This window comes from Helicoverpa zea, chromosome 13 (assembly GCF_022581195.2).
Source record: "Helicoverpa zea isolate HzStark_Cry1AcR chromosome 13, ilHelZeax1.1, whole genome shotgun sequence".
Lineage (NCBI taxonomy): Eukaryota > Metazoa > Arthropoda > Insecta > Lepidoptera > Noctuidae > Helicoverpa > Helicoverpa zea.
In genome coordinates this window covers 766,393-788,525 of record NC_061464.1, presented here as the reverse complement: position 1 = coordinate 788,525, position 22,133 = coordinate 766,393, and the positions used below count along the sequence as shown (strand labels likewise).

General features: G+C 38.3%; 2 protein-coding genes across 6 annotated transcripts in view; one reads left to right on the top strand and one right to left on the bottom strand.

The window, feature by feature from the left end:
* LOC124635518 (putative oxidoreductase GLYR1 homolog) overlaps positions 1-22,133 on the bottom strand; it is a 54,819-nt gene that overhangs the window by 15,323 nt on the left and 17,363 nt on the right. The window lies entirely within an intron of this gene.
* On the top strand, positions 16,622-21,712 carry LOC124635513 (leucine-rich repeat and immunoglobulin-like domain-containing nogo receptor-interacting protein 3). 3 transcript variants are annotated; one of them, XM_047171391.1, is made up of 5 exons: positions 16,622-16,914; positions 17,863-19,551; positions 19,642-19,789; positions 19,869-20,009; positions 20,110-21,712. In XM_047171391.1, exons 2-5 carry the CDS (start codon positions 17,891-17,893, stop codon positions 20,881-20,883), a joined length of 2,724 nt encoding a protein of 907 aa, XP_047027347.1. In that variant the 5' UTR covers positions 16,622-16,914; positions 17,863-17,890; the 3' UTR covers positions 20,884-21,712. The 3 variants fall into 3 exon arrangements, with proteins under 3 accessions (XP_047027347.1, XP_047027346.1, XP_047027348.1); XM_047171390.1 differs by having other exon boundaries at positions 16,622-17,016; XM_047171392.1 differs by having other exon boundaries at positions 16,629-17,016; positions 20,119-21,712.

The window sequence follows — 22,133 nt, the reverse complement described above, 5'->3', positions numbered from 1 at the left end:
GCTTCCATGTACCTACACATTATATGAAATAAAAAAAAAAACCTGTTATTAAAACACGATAATCATTAAACATTAATTGATTGTAAATACTGAAAGACTTTCATCAAATACATAAGCTATATTCTGCGTGAACTGCAAAGGTTTGCACACAGACTTTTTTTAAAGCAGTGGGCAGGCAAACATTCTAAGAAGGCCAAATTCTTGTTTTTTTGTTACTTTACCAGTTTTTATTCAATACAGTTGGATTTAAGAACTACGTCTACGTTGATGATTTATGAACATTATACATTCTATTAGTCGATGTCACGCGAAATGGACAAGGAATTGGAACTAGTCGTCATAGTAAACATTTTTTGGCTTGCCAAGACCTACGCAATGGTACTAGAATCAACACTGTTGGACAGGGTACCAAAACGCCCATCGTCCTTTTACTCATATTTATATAATGATTGTCACCATAACCTTTCTAACAAGCATCATGCTCATTATCTGATCTACGTAATGCATTGATAAAAGCGTTTGAGCACTTTGGGTGAATAGATGCAACTGGTTCTGCGTCACCCGCGAACAATTCGCGGCGCGTGCGGCTTGCGTGTCTTTGTTCTTGACATAATGCTCACGCGCAAGTGTCGACGACAAACACCTGGGTGCAGCATTTAAATGTCTGTTCATGTCTGTCAACTGGTCATGGTTATGTGCGGATTTTGTTTAGAACAAATTGTAGACTATGAAATAATTGTAACCGTGTTTTGTTATTAGGTTTATTGCTCTTTATGATTCACTAGCCGTTTTCCCGCGGTTTCACCCGCGTCCCGTGGGAGCTACTGCCCGCACCGGGATAAAATATAGCCTATGTCACTCGCAGATAATATAGCTTTCTAATGGTGAAAGAATATTTGAAATCGGTCCAGTAGTTTTTGAGTTTATCCATTACAACCAAACAAACAAACAAAGTTTTCCTCTTTATAATATTAGTATAGATGAGACGTTATTATCGTTCTAATATAATTTGTAGTGACAACTCTCTCGTTGAGTCCACGTGGAAGCAAACTGTCCTACAAATACAATAATATAACGAGCGAGACCCATAACTTCTCCAAGTCATTATAAAAGTTTAATTAAACATCATTTGAAGTAGTGATCGTAAAGTCTGTACAACTGCTCCGGTGAAAGATGAATGTAAAAAAACAAAATGGCTGGCAATCCCCAGCATTTGCTTTGATATTTTTGTTTGTTTTGGCCGCTCCGGTTCGAATTGCGAAAAACTAAACATTGCTTCAAACGAACTTTAGTATATAAACGAATCGTTGCTTCCATATTCCAGAAAGTTCCAGATTAATCGTACGTTAGACGTCACGTTTCAATTTAAGTTGTGACATCGCTATTAAGGCTTGGTTTATGACCCAAATACGAGGAACTAGTAACTGTGGAGCGTTTGACAATAATTGACGTGCCACAGCATATGTTTAGTTGATGTCTCAACAGCTGGTACACTGCAATTTGAAAAGACCGTTACACACAAACATACAGAAGTGACTTCTTACAGAAAATACCTGCTACAACTGTAAACAATCAAAGGTCAGAGGCTGTGAACCGTATCAAAGAGGTTTTGACGTGGTATCCAAACTCGACGATGCGATTATAGGATAAGTTCTTTCGGCCGGAAGGGAGCGGATGTTACTTAGTAACAGGATTACTCAGATCTGACAGCTGTATTGACTCCGCGACTTTGCAAGTCTATGCTAATACACATTCGTGAGCTAAATTATGTCAACTATTGCAAAAACTAACAAATATGACCATGATTTAAATTAATTCGACGAAATCAATTACTTTAGCAGGAAAGAGAATTTAATTAATCTTTAGGCCGCATCATTAATTAAATTAGTGGTTAATTAATTACGATAAAACGCAATTTTTGTTGTGAAAGTTAAATGTCAATGGCAGTCTGACCCTTAAAGAAAAGCCTCGTAAAATCAATGGTTGGAAAGGCCAATTGGGCGTGTATTTCCTCCATAGATGTGGGTAGTAAAATAAGCAATAAGCTATAACCCTATGAGCCTAGACCGCCTGTGTCTGACCGTGACCTTCTAGAACAAACCGTGTATATGTAACACTGTTATATGTGGGACAATCCTTGAGTGTAGAAGTAATTTAATTATATTAATTTCCTCTTTGCGTTAGTTAGTAGGATGTAACTGCTGTGAAGGAGGACCAGTGGAATCTCAGATCGGGGTATGTTAGGTACTGAGGTTTTCAATTTAGAATATCCCAGTACAAGCCATTAGACACAATTTATATCCAGTAGATGGCTATGTGACCAAAATGCGGATGATGGAAAAGGCAATTACTTTGCCGAACCCTTCATGTAAACGTTAAAAAATTATCAGTTTGATAAATAAATCGCTAGTCATTGATAATTTTAAAACACGTGTTGGAAAACTACCACGCAAGACAAAGTAAAGTGAAAATAATAATAAAAATAGTAGACGATTAAAAAAATATGATAGAAATCTATTCGTTATAGAATATTGTAAAGGGTAATGGAAAGTGAAATCTACATTTGACGTATCGAATTAATGAATAGCATTAATCCACTAATATGATTATGTAAATTCGAAATAATTTTGCTCTCAGACTATTTCGAAGCTTTCCAAATCGATTACAGTGGAACTAGTGATGTTGTTTTGTGGTCATTTTTGGCCTTCGTCAAATTACTTTGCCCGGTGCGAAGTCAACTGCTTCATCTAGGACTATGAAGTCAGTCTTTGATGCCTCACTGGTGACTATATTTTGTTATACAATAGGTACTGCTACGCAATAACTATAAGTAGTAGCAAACTTCAGACAAGCAAAGTTATTTGAGGAAAGTTTTAAAGCTATGACGAGTTCCATACCGTTGAAGGGGTAGCTCGTTCATAATACACATGTAGGTCAGTTTGTTCGAGTATCGCGAGTCGAAGGAAATCTCGTTTCCAGCCAGTTTTCGCGCTTCCTTTCATTATCTGTTTCGTTTGCAAATAGGTAATTCGACGAGTTTTCCGCTCGCTAAATTCAATTTCAAGAAATTCCAGTTTTGCTAACCTTGTTTTTCGTAAATAAATTCACTTTTGCATTTATTTTCGGGCCGAGTATTAAACCGATCATACATTAGTTAGATCATAGCTATGGCTATTTACTTTTGTGAGTACATTCCATGCTCCCAATCCCAAACGTTTTGATGAAATACCATTGGAATAAAATAAACAGATTCATCATACTTATCATGGACAAGCATAAATCCAATAATTTTCCCCAACGCATATTTTTGTAATGACCCAAAAGTATGAAAACAGTCAATATCACAACAACCGATTGACGTCATCCACGCATATTGCAAACCATTTCATTGCAATAATATTTAAAATGGCTAGTACTTGGTTATTTGTCTTCTAAGAAAACTGCGGTCTCATTCTTCGTGGATTTGTGCAGACCTACTTCCCTAGGTGATTCCAGATATTTCCATAAAAAAAGACATCCTATATACATAATCCAAGATCAAATCTAGACCGCCTACGTACGTCATCATTTAGTTTCTATGGCAACGAATCAACATACGAACGACTGGCATGGCGCCTCTGATCCTACGACATAAGAAATATCCACTTCAAGTATCTCACTCACTATGATAGACTTAGAATTACTCCTGTATGATTCTACTACGTATATAACGGTTTAAAAAGCAAATGTCCTTGCATCCTTCCCGCTATCGATCTTACACTGCAGACCTAGTACTTGCTGTATCTCAGAGCAATTTATATCCTTCACTACTACGATAGAGCAAAACTTACGTAATAATCTCACTGTGAATTTTCTTTTCCGTAATATTCGTTGAAATATGACTTATTGATTATATCAGCCATTCAACCTTCTGTACAAAATTAAAAATAAAAATAATGTGTAGGTACTGTGAACTTGCTTCGAAGGGCAAAGTATCTTTATGCAAATCGGTGTATTTTTAACAGCAAGACTTTAAATAGACACGTTTAGATAATTATAGCTGTGATAACCAGAGTCTATTGACGTACGTGTGGGGTTATTCTTTGCTGAATTACTCTCGTATAAATAAATATGTAGTAGATAAGATAATATTAAGCAAATTGCAGGAATAACGAGTGGTGAAATGTCCGTCCGTAATTTGAATTTTCCATTACACTGTAATGTATTATAAAAGAGAAAGTACCCTCATACTACACTCGTATTTATGTTCCACTTTTATATTTGCATCTAGAATCATATAAACTGAATCTCTGGAACAAGTTTTCCTTTCAGCGTTGCGGTTCTCTCATGTATTACAGCATAGCAGAGGGAAATATATCTTTATTTTCCAAAAATATTTTGTTCTGTATTTACAAATTAGTGCCTATGCAGAAGTATGGCATCTAAAGATATACAAATTAACCATGTAGTTTTTATGCGCGAAACGTGATTCCTAACTAAACACGTTTAAATACGCAGACTGCTTCACACTAAACTTTAATATTTGTTTATGAAACTACATACATTAATATAAATAGGTACATTTAGTATCACGGCCAAACGACGTGCATATTGTTATTATAATCCAATTTTTGTTATTACAATTACAGCAAACATAGCTTCTGTTTAATTATATTGTAAGATTTTTTTAATAGGTAACAGTCATTTAGGTAAATACGGTTTCATAAGTATTTATGCAGATGGATGGCAATTCACCTTCAAACTACCAACAGTAAAATTAGCCCAATCGATTGACCACCGCACAAATAATTTATTTGTTTGTGTACAACGATGAGTCCAAGTCCTACTTTCAAATCGCATCACGTTTTTTGTTATCAATGATAAGTCGGGCAAACCCAATATACAACACGTGAGTTGTCTGGCATTAATCTATTAATCAGAATTGATTACTTTTCATATCTCCATCCACTTATGGACGCTTGTATGCAAGTCCTTTTCAGTTTAGGTGTCATGGCCGACCGATCGTGAGTTGTATGGGTTTAGCGATTCGTCAGATAAGCATCCTATTATGCATGTTATGCCGTGACGTAACAAAGTGCGACTATGCTATCACAATGTGCAAAAACCGAACGGCCTTGTATAAATTTCACTAGGCACGCACACATGTAAAGATTTAATTTGTGTAGGTGTTGGTTAGGCAACGCTCGTTTGATTATCCTGCAATATAGGTCCCTACGTTTGCATGTATCGGTGAACGTATGTACCTAGGTACCTAATATAGGTCCATCCAATATTAATGGACTGATAGTTGTTATCGAAAAGATTATTTGATACTGAATAGGTACTCGAATTTGATTGCAGCATTGTTTTTGTAAACAATCTTATATTAAAAACCTCAATAGCTGTTCAGTCAATTATGCAACTGATAATAAAATAGTTTGTTTAATTTTTCTAGTATCGCTGTGTTGATTGATTGGTAAATCGAGTCTACAATTTATTAACATAAGACAGGTTTATTTTGTATTTAATTTACATTGTGGAATGCAAATAAATAATATGAATATGAATACATTGATTGATAGGTATTTAAAAAAACACATGAGATCTAAAAATAGCGATATTACCTTCCATAAACAGGTACATAATAAGAAACAAATCTATTTACACAACCAATAAACACATGAGATTTACAATACATACTTCGCAGGGTCACCACATGGCCACGTCATAAGGGTTATGATATAAACGGTAACTAACATAAACTAATTTAATAATACATAGTAAAGTATAACAAATAGACGTCTCGTGCGCCGCCAGAAGCCCTTCAGATGACAAGGCCAAGTTTATTCAGAACTCACGTGTCCAGTCCACGGAGTAAGGAAAGATGAGAGATGCCGTAATACAGATAGGTCAAGCACCTTCTTGTAGGTAAAATTCGTGACAAAAACGATCGTTTACGAGTGAACTAACAGGCGTTCGGGTTCACTGAGATATCTGTCAACGATTTTTGGTACAACAAAAATGTTCAGGTCCAAAGAAGGCGAGTAAGGGCGAAAACAGTAAAGTTCCTCGCCCCCCGCACCGCACACCCGCATTTTGACGCGCTGCTTTCTTAGGAGATCCGTTACGGCACCTCCGCTAGTATTTTTTTTCTCCATGGTCTAGTCTAACTATGTAGAATATGTAGATCCTCCATCTTTCTTTATAACAATACGAGGAAATGAGACAGCGAACTTAAGACACGGGTCTAGGGTTACATTTCAACGGGTGAGATATTATACTCTAGCTTCTAGAATGGTAGAGGAAAAATTTCGCTTGAATAAAGGAAGCGTGAATTCAATTATGGCGCCCACAATTAAATTGTTAGTTGTGACATGCGATCTTTGAACTTTGCTTGGCAATTAATGCTGGCTATTCTATCTTAAGTCGTCGGAAAAATAAAATAAAATTGATATTCAAGAAGAGGCTTATTTTGTTGACTTTGTGAAGGATCTTTAACAACTCAAGGCCGTTAAATCTAATTCGGCACGTGACCAAGATTGTACTGCAACGATTATGGAGCCTGATCCAATTTACGACCGTGAACTAACATTAATCTTGTCTGAACGTTTAGGAGATAAAGGCTGGTCGTATTACAAATTGCATCCAAACTGAAGCAGGAAGTCTCTTGCATCATAGAATGAGGAACCACGTGTGAATTATTTTTAGGTTGACGAAACGTTTGTTCCTTTCATTCTTTTTGAAGATGAAAGAGAAAGGTATTGTGTAGATTAGGTAGTTTCGACAAATGACATCTTTAGGAGTGACAGGCCTCAATTATACTGAGTGATACCTTTGATAAATGGACTGGGCCTAGTAATTCACAAATGGATGGTAAGCTGATGTTTATTATGCACGCCATTTGGGACTTTATTATTGTGGATTACCACCTAAATTGTCACAATACCGTAAAATGAGGGTGTATATGGAACATTTTCTAATTGTGTACAAATAAAAATAGTGGTAATAAATTCAAAGAAACCATAATAAAGTTGAAATTATTTTGACTGCGCCAAGAATTGAATACGTGAAAAAAATATACCTAGTTTCCTTGTACATAAACCGAGTATTTTCCCACATTATCAGGGTAAAGTGTTAAAAAAGCAGAAAAATCTCAGCTAATAATGGCTGGTGATAATAATAATTATCGCTGTGACTTAAACGCTCGGCCAATTAATGCGGAGATCCGTATAAACAGTTTACGCGCGATAAAATGTAAATGTTGCCAAAACACTGACGTCTGTATCCTAAAAGTAATAGCAAATCCTAATATAGTTGTGTCCTCTATCAAGAATTACAATATTAATGGGCTATGCGTACTAATTCAGCTGTCGCTGTATAACATAAGCAATCTACTAAGTAATGTATCAGACATATTCATAAGGCATACATCAGACGAGTAATCACATAAATACTCCTGACATTCTATGAATGCCTGGTATAATTTCGCCGCCATTGAAATACATTAATAGATAGACAAACATATGGTTAGTATTAACAAACAATACAGTACTAATGCCGCATCAAGTAAATATAAAGGCAAATTGCGTTAGACAGCAGAAATGTATTAATCCAGCGAATTCAATGCCCTCTCGAATATTATTTCGTCGTCATCCGAATATCAGACTTCAGTCGGTGTATGTTTGTTTTGTCTAACTCTCAGTCCATTCACTCAGCGGTTACGAGGCCGTTTCCATATCCTCTGTGGATTCACTGTTCAAATTGATTTACTATAGCGCTTCTACAAATAGAATTCGGAGTACCTATCTAGCGTGTCTCTAACCGAATACTTTTTATTACACGCTGAATATTCGGGCATTTTATGTTCAAGACGTTCGCAGATCTATATACCTACGAAGGAAGAATATTTAGAGCAGTGGTTCTTAACCGGTGGTCCGCGGACCACTGGTGGTCCCTGGAGACATTCCAAGTGGTCCGCCAAGCGAAGCTTCGCGTCGTTGCTATACGTTATCTAACTTTATTTTCACCGACTTCTCTATGTGAGCAGGGGTTTTCGCATGGACGTATATAAGTCAAGTTTTGGGGTCCGGACCACCCCCCTTTCCCATTCATATCCATCTTACTTGTACGACAGTAAAAAATTTATGTTTGGGCTACATTTTACGTAATTTTAATTTTGATTCTTAAAAAAATTTCAATTTTTTCGCGCTCGCTTCGCTCGCGTATTCAGAAACTACTTATGCTTGCATTTGTCAACAAACAAAAAGTTAAGTACGTTTGGGCTACATTTTACGTAATGATTATTTAAGTCTGAAAAAAATTCGCGCTCGCTTCGCTAGCGCATTTGAAAACTACATAAGCATATATATGTCTTCCTTTACATTTGCTTACCTACGAAAGAATAGAGAAGAATTCTGAACATAGTAAGGAGAATGCAGTCACAAAAATCTCATTAAATTAAAATCTGTAACTTTTTGTTTTTTGCTAAATAATAAAGAAATGAGTCCTAATTATAAAGTGTGCTTGTATTCTTTATCAAAGAACCCTCAATTTAGGTAAACCAATGAGGTGGTCCGCGGCATAGTAAACTTTTGGTGAAGTGGTCCCTCATGACAAAAAGGTTAAGAACCACTGATTTAGAGTGACTGAGTCAAATGAGACGAAACTGAATCGTTCTTGTGGACTTCCTGCCTACCGTGTAATAATACTCTGAAACTTATACCGCCGTCTCGTGTTCTTATAGTCTACGAAGGAAAAAACATAACATTCATTTGTATCGTCGATATAAAAAGTAGAAATATTGAGAAATATTATGGTAAGAAGTTATAAAAGTTTCTTTTGCAAATGGCGCTATGTCGTGACAGTGCCGTATATACATTTTTTAATTTCCCTTACATATGAACTTCATTTGTCAAACATGGGCTATGTACCTTGTACAAATTAAGGTAGGACCATTTGGACGCCCTGCGGATGATGATGGCAATATCATTCGATGATCAGGGACTTACGACTTTCATAAGGAAACTCTCTTAATATCGGGGCAGATTGGTCACTGTCATTCTTGGTTCAGCTGACTATATAATTAATGCTCTTTCTACAGGGTCTGTTACGTTCATAACATTGAACATTAAATTCTCCCGTTTCTTGGCACGTGATTTAAACACATGTTAATATTTTGTTCCATATTAACAAGCTTTCTTATCCATAAACACGTGTAAAGGAACGTCTACTGATGTGGTAAAGCACTTATGTTGTTATTGCCTTTGCTGTGTAAACTACTTATTGGGAAGAAATAAACATTTTGCTACACGAAGTGGATTTTGTAGTTTGAGACACAATGTTTCAACTTTAACGACTGAAGTTTGTTGGTATGACAATCAGGTATGCATGTCCGCCACATAATATTATATAGAACACAATGTATTATTTAACGTTCAGTATGTATTCATTGTAAATACGAGCTCTTTATGAGTCTCGTAATGACAAGTATAATGTAACACAATGAACTGTTGGCTCCGGCGCTTTGCTAACTATGTTTGAAGTAGGTCTTCAATGGATTGCGTAAGGGCGAATACGGCTGAACAGTCTGTGCGGAACATAATGTGATAATGACCTGTAAGTGGCTTAGAAGACTGGAAAAATACAGAAAAATGGTTTCAGGGAAAAAGTAATGTTTCTATTTGACGTGTTAAGGAATCCAATCTGCTTAGTTACAAGCGTAGGTCACATGGAACATTTCCAGATGAACTCCTTCACAATGATCTCAATGACTGCCAAAACAGTCACTTAAATTACAATCTAGTGAGGGGCCTAAATAATTCGCTCAATTTCGAGTTCCTGTCGATCGTCAAAAACACGCCAGTAGTTAGTGTGATTTGATAAGAGAACCGGCTACACGCGCCGCTCATTACAACACTATCTGACACTTTGTACGAACTGACACCATTTTATTCATCTTACTAACGTTAATGCCAACGCGAAATTATGATTCTCAAATTAAAAGGTTTACCTATAAATTATTTGCGAAACTTGTAGGCGAGTTGTACATTCGGTTGGCAACGTCTCTCCCACGCGATGGCTACGCACGTATCTTGCACACCAAATAATGAATGTGCATCAACGCTAAGATTATTATGCTGAGGTCTTTGTTCATACAATGCGACATAATATTGCGGCAAAATGGTAATGTAATTTGCATGTCTGAACGACAAGGAAGATTGTTCATTACACTAGTTTTAGTACTGCCAATACTGCGGTTAGGAGTATTCAGAACAGTATAATAATTGAAGTTCCTAAGTTTATGAGTACGTAAAACTGGCAATTTTCACATAATTTCCATAACGGTACAACAAAAATCTACGTCATAAACAAAGCCATCAATATTTATTACAAAGTAATGAATGACTGTTCTTGAGGGGACTTTGAATAAAGGCTGATAGATTTTTCTAGAATGTTTAGCCTCGAAATCAAAGGACATGAAGGCCGGAAGGCAGTGGTCTACAGCGGTTATTTATTTGGTAACTGGCACTTATCTGTTGACATCCGAGCAGACGAGTGTAATAGCTTCTATTCTTACCAATTGAATTTATCTGGGGTTGTTTTTGTCTGAAATTCGTAACTACGCTTACGTAACTGGGTAGGTATAACCTCGTATTCGCCAAGATCTTATTGTTCGTTTATTTCCATAATACTTGTAGGAAATTACACAATATTCAGTGCGCACAAACCTAAAGCACTCCCCTATCTTTAAGTGATAAACACATAGAATGATGACGCATATTCCTCAAACGTAAATCTTTTGCACACAGTGATAATGAAGTAAGCAAGCTAAGTCGGGCTTAAGCAAATAAAAGTAGGTAGGTTTCTGATACGCGATTACCTAATGGCCATTTGCGGAACAACTGTGATTTGAAGCGTGCAGTCTGAACTCTTTACTGCGGTTCTCAAGGCCAATCAAAGGTAACAATGCAGGCTTTGAGAGTGCAAGTCTTTTCTTTAATGTAAGTAGATTTATAATAATCGCTAGTCATCATGCTAGTATTGTGCGTATACTCATGAATAAACAATAGGATTTTTAGACAAATCACGCTTGGCAATAGTCCAGGATAGCACCATTATTCGAAAAACATGCCTGAGGAATACTATACCCGATTTGTACGTAGTCTTTTCAAGAGAACTTAGGGCCTACTGTTTCTGCAACGCAAGCAAGGTTGTAGCATTACGTTACATAGTATAGTACCACAATTCGCAACATTGTTTAATCCTAAAGTAGGCTAAAGTTAAGGGCACTTTTCTACCCAATTTAAATAACCATATAAATAATTCAAACTTGTCCGGTTATTAAAAATTGGGTAAAGACCACATACCACATAATGAGGAGGCGAAATAGTTTCAACATGTAATCGTGGTTTAATTGTTACGCTCCGTTACGTAAGTAGAAGTTTGGCTATTATGGTTAACACGAGGCCATGAATGGGAATGCCAATTAAAACGTGTGGATTACACGAAGGAAGGGCCCAGTGAAGCGATTATATCAGTTTTAAACTAGGGAATCCTGTTAAGTAGAGGGTGTTGGCTGTTGGACAAATGTCATGATAGCCTTGGACCTCGCTCGGGAATAGTTGTGTATTAGATAGGATTACAGCCGTGACGCAAGCTTAGCTAAGTGGAGTTTATCGGTATTTCTGAACTTGTTATATGAGACCTATCATTTTCAAATCTAAGCCAAATATAATGAAGCCACGCCACCTACACATTTTAGGTCACCAATATTCAAAGGCAAGATTGAATATCTAAGCAGCCTCACATCTTCAAGATGATTTTGAAGTTATAACCTGTATGACTCCAAGTCTAGATAGGTCGGGTATTATCGTAAGAGACATGCTCCACTTATAAACGCATCGAGTTCCGAGCTGAAGCGTTCGTTTTATGTCCACAACCTTTATAGCTGCACATTAACTTTATCGTGAACCATGGCGATATTACCGCCAATAAACGGATCATGGATATTTTCTCATATAAAGCAACGTCGCTTAGATTACTTGCCTATAACTCTTTTCATGTTTTATCGGTTGTTAATCAGATTATCAGTAATATAGGAATTACACATTCTACCACGAAGGTATTTCCTATGAATGTAATACATGTTATACAAATCAAATAAGTATTTCCTACGTAAGATAGGATTCTTTTCATGTAAGACATTTTTCTCCAGGCCAAGAATAAAACAGTCTATAATAGCCGAAAATATTTGACATCCCGCCGCTAGCTACTATAGATTTTCTACAAAGTTGTCTATCTAATATATTTGACGATTGAAATGTCCGTTCTTTGAAGACAACGTAAGGCAAATGACTTCCTACGTAGTTTTTTAGAAAAAGAAGCAAGAATAGTAGCAAGACATCTAATTTCTTCTTTTTAATTGGTCGCACCAACCAGGTAACCGCATTGAGCTTTTATTTTATTTCCTGCAGCAGTAATAAGGATCTAGTTCCATTTGTCACTGTCAGTTGAGACCTGAGGCTTTAAGGCTATTCCTAGATAATTGGAATCCAGTTCTTCCTGAGAAATGTATAGTACATTTGTTCACTTCTTGGAATGTTGCCTCTTCAGGCCGTTTTAAATCGAATCTTTTACCATAAAATGCGTCCATTTTATAAAGTGAGCAAATCTACTGTTTCAGCTATAAATCGTTGATTCGATATTTGCGTTATGAGGCATCAATTGAGAAATCATTTTCGTGTTTACTGGTCTCAAATGGGAGAAGTTCATTCAGTGCGTCAATTCTAGCGACACAATGAGCGGTGTTTGACGTGCTCGTAAACAAACAGATCCCTCGCATCACAATACTCTATTAAATCTTCAATTATAAGGCCGATTATAACACTTAAGACGTTATAAACATGATGAAACCGATGTTCTCTTATTTTATTTTTTTATTTTATTTATTTATTTAGGTTAACCAACATTTGTTTACACCGTACATTGCTAACTTACTTACTAGGGTTACATTTATGAGTGCAACAATTAATTAAAGGTTAACACCACATGCACGAAGAATAAAAAAAAATCACACATAAAAAGTTAACAATTATACACAGTTAAAAACAAAATATAATGAAATCAATAAACATAAAAACAAAACATGTGGACAAGAAGAAAAAAAAAAACACTTTAAATTATAATTATTAACTCATGATGAATTATTAATTAATGCAATTAAATGATAAATCATTATAAATTAGAAAATTAAATTAATATACTAAGAATATATTACAATTTAAAATAATATAACAGAAAATAAGCATGAAATTAAATTAAGTAAACATTGGATTATTGGTGACTAAAGCTCGTATTAATTTATTAACATTGTCGATTCTCTTGATTCGTGACTGTAGAATGTTCTATGAAGACTTATCTTCTTTAATAAATAAAAACCGGCCAAGTGCGAGTCGGACTCGTGCACGAAGGGTTCCGTAAATTACAGTTAAATCAACCTATCTCAAAAACTATAAGAGATACTTTGATCAAACCAAAAATCGTTGAAAGAGTTAATTAGCATGCATCACCTCTATTTTTTTTAGAATTTTATACCCCGTAGTTATAAAAATAGAGGGGGGGGGGACATAATTTTTACGACTTTGAGAGCTGATATCTCAAAAACCGTTCACTTTAAGAAAAAGTTTTTTAGAAAACTTTATATCATTTTAAAAGACCTTTCCATTGATACCCCACACGGGTATGTACATCGAAAAAAAAAAATTTCATCCCTCAGTTACATGTATGGGGGGCCCCACCCCCAATTCTTTTTTTTACTATTTAGTGTCATATTTTTGTAGCGGTTCATACAACACATATTCCCATCAAATTTCATCACTGTAGTACTTATAGTTTCCGAGTAAATCGGCTGTGACAGACGGACAGACGGACAGACGGACAGACGGACATGACGAAACTATAAGGGTTCCGTTTTTGCCATTTTGGCTACGGAACCCTAAAAACTGGCTAATCCTCTTTGTGTAAGTCAGATATGGTCTATCGGAGTGGTCAGTTTTACAACATCATCATCATTTGCCTATGTTTTTCCCATATTGAGGCCAACCGACTGCAGCCGAGTAGGTACCAGTGCTTCACATGGAGCGACAATTTTTACAAAAACAATTTCAAAATTGATCTATCTTTGCATACTTTACATAGTAGTGGTAGTTATTCTTTAAATGTTAAACAAGCAGCTGGCCTATTTAATGTTAGAGCTAGAGGTCACACCGAACATTGAACATCTGCTATCAAACCCATAGCAGGTGCGTTCTCCCACCATAGACAAAGTTGACGTGTCATGAGACTGTTATTTATTAAACTGTTGATACATGTGAAATACTTACCCTACAACATGAAAATTAGAAAGAAGCTATTTCTCAAGGACTGGCTTACTTATTGTAGAAATATAAACCACACTAGAACGCCTTACATGCTTTCCTTTCTTTCAATCCATAGAAAGGTTGTCTATAACTGTGCCTATAATATCTATGAGAGATCGTTTTCTGCGATAAGACCACCCATTGTGAAGTGTTTTTAGTTATGGAATGACTTTCATATCCAATAAATGTTATGTATTGTATGTACAATGAATTCTAACATGTTCAAGCTTAATTTGGGCCTTTTATAGAAATCCGTCAATACCTTTACAATACGTAATTAAAAACTTGTTAACCTATATCTGTACCTATTAAATAAAATAAAAGGAAAGTGTAAAGATGGATGGCATTTTGTTAGTATTCTACAAAAACAGTACGGAATGAGTAATGATCAGTGTTGGTAAATTAACACGAGGATAATTTGTTATCCTTGTGCCGGAAAATATTACGAAACGAGAGTAAAACAGACGGCTATAGTTAGTAAAGAAATCATCATAACCTGCCCTTATGCCAATTTTATTTGGGATCGCAGCATGTTTTTTTCCATAGTCTTCTATCTGCCGTCATCTCATAAGTAATATTCTTTCTAGCCATATAGACTTTCACACAATCCATCTCTCGTTTTTTTAAGTTACTACAGAAATTATATCAATTTTTATCAGGGTAAAACATTTCATAAATGCATTAGCTAATTTTACTGATGTCTCATAAGCAAAACCAGGTTTTATAAATGTCTGCCGATTATTGCCTTCTTATGCAATCTTGTGTAAACAAGCATCTCTGTGTAAGGATGAGATGGAACCAGTTTTCTGTTTAATATTTAGTATTTGATAACATCTTGATATTTTTGCAATAGCCCCTGCCGTCGTGACCGTGAGAACTAGTTTATGTTACAAAGAGTATCAAATTGTCATAAAATATACTTCTAAATATATAAAGCCGAAAATCGATCTCAGTGGCGTGCACTTGGAGAGGCCTATGTCCAGCAGTGGACTGCGATAGGCTGATGATGATGATGATGATGATGATACTTCTGAGAGGAATGACAAAGGAAATTAAGCGGTTCTTATACTTACCTATAGTAAATTTAACAATAATGACTGTATAGAATTATCATCATAATTTACTCATACTTAGAATAACAAAACAGATTTTTTGTAAAAATGATTTCCTTCCTGAGTTCAACAGTTTAACCAAAAAACGTTGACTAACATTCGAGATAAAGTCTCAATGTAACCGGGTTATCTGCGTTATCACGGCCTTATCTAAGTACCTATCCAGTTTAGAGGGCCTAACACCTAATGCCCTTGCAAACTACAGCAAAAAAAAATATTCACGTACTCAGTACAAAAGTCCCAAGAAATAAACGGCACGTACCTACGTTTCCCAGCAATAATTTAATTAAAATCACGCCATAATCAAAGCCTTTGCTTAATAGCTAATTACTTTATTTTGTTTGATTTAATACGGTTTCCGCTAACATTTATAATAATGTTAGTTTATCAGTAAGGTTTCGTAATAAATGCCACAGTTTAATCTATGACCACCATCCGCGTCATTGTAAAAGTAATGACCGTTACGTCGTATTTGGGCGTCAAGAATCTGTTGAGGAACCGACCAGTTCATGGCATAATAACCTTTGTTACTTTGGTGTAAAGGTTATAGTAGAATATTGGTATTTTGGCAAGCAACACTGCCCAAATTGTGGCCGCGCGTCTGGGTTACAGTTTACAATGAATGACTCACAAAAAACGACATAAAAACCGCCCGTGTGAAGTATGAACGTTATTGCTATGGTGTAGGACCACGGCTGTACGCTATTTGACCTTTGAACTTGACAATTTCGTAATTTCAGTTTTTTTCCAAGCGAACCTACGCTGTTATACGTGTTCTGTGTAATTAATTAATCACTAAGCGCCCTCATAGCGGCTGCATGTCAATAAATGATGGGCTCTTTATCCTTTATCTACAATAGCATATACCTACGCATCTACATACCTACGTACTTTTATTTCATAAAACCATTATAAAATTCAACAACAAATAGCGTAGAAACCTACAGTTTATAACGAATGCAGGTGTAAAAAGAATGGGCGAACGTTTTTTACAAGTCGTCGACGGATCCCTAATAAATAGACTTGTCCCCTCTGAGCCAAGAAATACTCGCAAGAATGCGTCGGTGTTCGGACACACGGCGCGCTTCCGAAAGCACTTTCGCCTACGTTCGGCATCGCTCGGCAGTCTCCGCACCCCACAGCTGACTGGGCCAGCGCGCGAGCGAGAGGAGCATGCGCGGCGGGCACGCGCGCGACAAGGACCGCGCGGCGCGCAACTCGCAGCGCCGCCATTTACTTCTTTTCAGTGCTCCTCGGCCCCCGTCGTAGTGACAGTGTATTTCTTTTATCACTAAGCGCAGAGCTTATTCGTTTTAATTGTGAAATTCCTATATTAATTTGTTTACAAATGTTTGGAAAAGTGTAATTTGTGAATGTGCAATGGAGTTGAAGTTAAACAGGTGAAGGTACGAGCCGTTCGTTCGAGCATGGCTGGCTTCATCGCATCTGTTGTCAACATAAAATAACGTGGATTATGCAAGTTGGAGTAAAATGTGGACGAGTGTTAGGTGAATTTCGTGTTTTATTACAGTAAACGTGTCAATGGTCGTATTATGTGTGAGTTTTAGTTACAAGTGCCCCGTAATATGGTATAGTTGAGTCGGTGTAGGGTATCCACGGCATTCGTCGGCAGATAAACGTACGTAGAGGAATTTAGTGTAAAAGACGAACACAATGCACGCGGTGCAATAACATTATGTTCAATTGCGATATAAAGGTATTATGCCTGTGGAAATAAACCGTGCACGCTCGCTAGTGTTTTTATAATGTTAACCTGCATACGAGCGCTCCACTTGATAGTAACCACTCGACAACATTAGTAAATTAACTTCAATTTACTATTAAATATTGTGTGACTATGTCACAGAAACATTACACGATAGGAGCAAAACACAATGAATATTTCCACAGTAATTAAGTATAAATAATTTAAGGAAGCGTTCTAGTTTTACCTTTACAGTAAGTTGATTACGGTTTGAAACCTTGAAAACTAGGTCTAGGCGGTCAACTATTTATTACACTAACATGCAATGTAACAGTATCAACACCGGAGTCTGCTAATGTGATAGCACTGTGAAATACGTATTCATTGCCCACAAACCGTTCACTTATTCGTTTTATCAAATGGTGACGAACAATAATGTTTTGAGGATAGTTATTTCTATGTTTCCATGCAAGAACTACATAATACATAAGCAATTTATAACAGAATCGACTTGCAGTCAAGTAAATGCTCATTATAATAAAACATTCATTCAGGTGTATGTGCCAGTAGAATGGCGAGGACACAATAAACACAGTGGCACAATAGGCACCACAGCGACGACTAAGCAAACAATTTTCTATTGTTACAGTAAATAAGACTATGAGGGTTGTAATATAATGCAGCGGCTGCACAAAATATTAGCGCTGGCAATAATTTGCACAGCAGTGGAGGCGCAGCAGTGCCCCTCGGGCTGCGCGTGCGACAGCAGCCGCGTGTCGTGCCACGGCGCCGCCGCGCCGCTGCAGCGCCTCGGCCGCAACTACTTCTCGCCCTTCGGCGCGCACCTCACGCGCGTCTCCTGGACCAGCTCCAAGCTCAACAAGCTAGAGATAGACGTGTTCGACGGACTCAACGACTTAGAGTACATCGACCTCAGCAGAAACGAAATCACCAGAACAGAACACGGCCTCTTCGCCAGACTGACCCGGCTCAAGTCTCTCAACCTATCGCGGAACTTCATCGACGATATTCCCCGGTTCACCTTCGCCGATTTAGAAAATCTAGAGGTCCTAGATGTGTCTCATAACCGGCTTCACGTTATACCATTCCAGGTCTTCGGGCCGATGATCAGACTCCAATATTTGGATATATCGCATAATCAAATAGCTACTTTCTTAGATTACTATTTTAATCCTAATAGACAACTGAAAGCACTGTTCCTAAATAATAATAGCCTAGTCAAAATTACGTCTAATGCTCTAGTCAACCTGAAGGAATTGGAGACACTGGACATCTCTAGCAACAAACTAGACTACATACCCAAGTCTTTATTCGATAACTTCGAACAACTGAGAGAGCTGAATCTAAGTTCAAACCAGTTCCAGAACATATCACAAGATGCTTATAAGAATCTGAAGAACTTGCGGTGGCTAAGCATGGGCGGCAACCGGCTGCGGACTCTGCCGCCGATGCTCTTCCAGCATAACGAAAATCTTAAAACGATCTACCTCGATCACACTGAACTAGCAGTTATACAAAATACTAACTTCAAAGGCTTAAGTACTCTACAGCAATTATACATAAGAAATAACGAATTTTTACGAGAAATAGAAACATTTGTATTCCAAGACACGCCAAGCATCACGGAACTGGACCTGAGTTCAAACGCGCTACTATCCCTGCCTAAATCTCTAACAATGTTGAACAACCTGCAATCACTGAAGCTGGCCAACAACCCGTGGGCGTGCGACTGTCGGATGGCATGGTTCGCCGGCTGGGCCGACAAGAGGAAAGAAATCATTAAATCGGACCTGAGTTGCCCGCTCACCTACCCTAACGATATGATAAGAATATTGAACCATACCAATTGTAAACCACCAACGCTGGTATCGAGCAGTCCGCTAACCCTGTACAGATTGCAGAAGAATGCTCTACTAGAGTGCAAATTCGCGGGTAACCCGATGCCGTCCATAACCTGGATCACGCCTACGAGGATGGTGTTCCACTGGAACCCAGAGCCGCTGATCCCGGATATATTCCACAAGCACGGGGTCGCCCACGATCAGTATTACCGCGCCATTGATAACTCCAAATCGAGAGTGAGAGTGCTCGACGACGGGTCACTGTTTATAGGAGATATACATAGAGAAGACTGTGGAACTTACTTATGCTTTGCATCGAACCCTTCAGCAAACCTGACGGCGGAGGTCGTGCTCAACATAGATCCCATGACTATGTTCGAGATTAAAATGTACAGTTTACTGTGCGGCGCGATCTGCGCTGCGGCCTTCTTAGGACTTACGTTATTTATTCAGTTCCTGCGCTATATATTTTTCAGGTTAGTTATTACATCTACTGAAATATGAAGTTTGTCAAACTGTGTATGTTTGTGTATGTCATAGTAACGGAGCGTTGTGTTCGTTTTCAGATTCCGTCTGATGGAGACGTGTTGCAGCTGCTGCACGTGCGTGAGACGCGACGCGCCGCGCTCCAGACAGATATTTAGCATGTTAGACAACATCGAGCAATACAAGAGACAACAACTAGAGAAACTACGAGAAAATTACGCAGTTCAAGTGAGTTTATTATACTAATTAGCTATGTAGCGTCACGTGGCTAATGAGTTCCAGCTCTAATCTGTTAATGTTCTTACAGGTTCATCGCATTAAAGAGAACTGTACGCAACAAATGGACTGGATACAGAACAGTTACTCTACACAAGCAAGCCATTTACGAAATATTAGAGACATCGGTAGCAACCATTTGAGTGCCATGAGAGACCAGTATTATGATCAGGTATTAATTTATATTTTACAGATTTTCATTATTTTAATAATACATCAGTGTTCGGTATAGAAGTGAACAATAATGGAATCAACTAATTTGAATTGAATTGATCGCACAGGTGAAGCGGGTACGCGAGTACTCCACGAGCCAGCTCAATTGGGTGCGAGAGAACTACGTGTTCCAAAGAAACAAAATCCGTAAGTTCAGTGCGCACCAGGTGCTGCGGCTCCGAGAGTCGTACAAGTATCAGCAGCAAACACTCAACAAGGTGCTGGAAAACCTGCCGAGCTTGTACTTTGAGAACTGCCGGAGCGGCTCCTGCGGCAGGAGCGACTCCATGGCCTTCGATCCCGACGTAGAGGTCATCGACATGTACCTCAAGACGAAGATCGAGAAGCTATCCAACCTTCCGAGCCCGATATTTGATGAGGAGAGCAAGATCTCCGTGTACTACACGCCGACAGAGCGGTCGGTGAACTCGCGGCGGAACTCGCCGATCCCGGAGGGGATACACATCAACATGATCGAGAAGGGCCCGCCGCGGCTGCTGGCGATGATCAAGCCGCTGCAGACGGAGGCGGAGGCGACGCCGGGGCTGCCGTCGCCGGGGCCGCCGTCGCCGCCGGGCTCGCCGTCGCCCACCACGTCGAAGGGCGCGCGGCGCTCGCGCTGCGACGAGCCCAAGCCGTCCAGCGAGCCGCTGCTGGGGCGCGGCGCGGTGGCGTTCGAGCGGGGCCGGCGGCGGGTGACGCTGCCGGCCAGCGCGAGCTCGCCGGAGCTGCGCGGCGCGGCGGCGCACTGCGCGGCGCGGGTGCTGCTGGCGGTGGAGCTGACGAAGGCGCCGCTGGGCGAGGGCGGGCCGCCGCCGGACCGCCGCTTGTAGTACCGGCTGCTGACGCGCGTGTACAAGATCTACGCCGTCTCCGGCCGCCCTCTCGCGCGGCAGCGTCTGCCCGACGTGCAACTCTGTGATTTCGGCGGCGGATCGCCTTCCTACGTCTGATAGTGTTCGTGAATCGGAACATATCTTGCCGGATCGTTTCCAATGTCAATAATATTGTAAGGTTAGCATAGTGTGAAGGGACCGTTCGATAGCTCGGGCGTCGCCGCCGATGCCGCTTGTACTTCTAAGTAAGCTGTGATAGACTAGATTTGAATTTAGCGACAATTTAATTTCGTACTGTCTCTAGTGGTAGGCGATAAGGAGTATACTGAAACGATCTGTTCTAATCGTTCGTAGTAGTGAATCGAATGAACCTGTTTAATTAAGCATTCTGTGGGTATTAGAACTTGTAAATAATTTCTGTTTGTTTCAATCATTTTCCATTTTGATGTATTTTTAGGGTAAACTCTTAGAGTAATGCATTTTATATTGTTCAACTTAAAGTGAGGTATAAGAGTTGTTACTGTACTTGTTGTAATTGTTGCGCGGTCACTGTGCTGGCGTATCGCGGGCTCGCGGGATGCCGACGCTCACGCCACATCAACTGTCTGTTATCGTCAACTATTCCTTATGATATTTATATATTTTGTGACTGTCCTACAGAATGTACAGCAGAGTCTTGCAGTGATATGCCAAAAATACAATCCAGCAATGATTATATTATATAACGTTTCTTAATATAAAATATACAAATATTGTTGAAAATTTTCTAAATATATAACAAGAGTAAAAACCGCTAATCATGGAGAATAAATTATTTTTCAATGTACTCTTTTGGTATTATTTTGTGCGACGTTTAATCGCAGGAATCATACTGAACAATCCCCACTGACTATAGTAAAAAAGCTAATAATTCAACAATAATATTTGTCGGCATAATATTAGATAATATCTGTTGCATCCGACAGAGTATCAGTCACAATCTAGATAAACAAATAATATGTTATTATTTGAACCAGCACGTTTAGCATGTTATTTTTTCCATTAAAACCCGGTTTCCATTGACATTACGCTAATAATATTTTAACGACTTCCTCACACAACAATTACAAAGTACTTTCTTTTGGAACTTGTTTCAAATGAAGCAACATTTTAATTTGCAAGGTGAATGCCTAATTACTTTTTATGGCCCAAGGTTCTATTTTAATTTATGCAGACATTGTCTGTTTTAGATAAAAAATATTTAATAA

Excerpts from the sequence above, each read along its gene's own strand:
- LOC124635513 (XM_047171391.1), top strand. The coding sequence starts at position 17,891 with ATGCAGCGGCTGCACAAAATATTAGCGCTGGCAATAATTTGCACAGCA. Across the intron at positions 19,552-19,641 it reads CTGCGCTATATATTTTTCAG|ATTCCGTCTGATGGAGACGT; the intron begins GTTAGTTATTAC and ends GTTCGTTTTCAG. Across the intron at positions 19,790-19,868 it reads GAGAAAATTACGCAGTTCAA|GTTCATCGCATTAAAGAGAA; the intron begins GTGAGTTTATTA and ends ATGTTCTTACAG.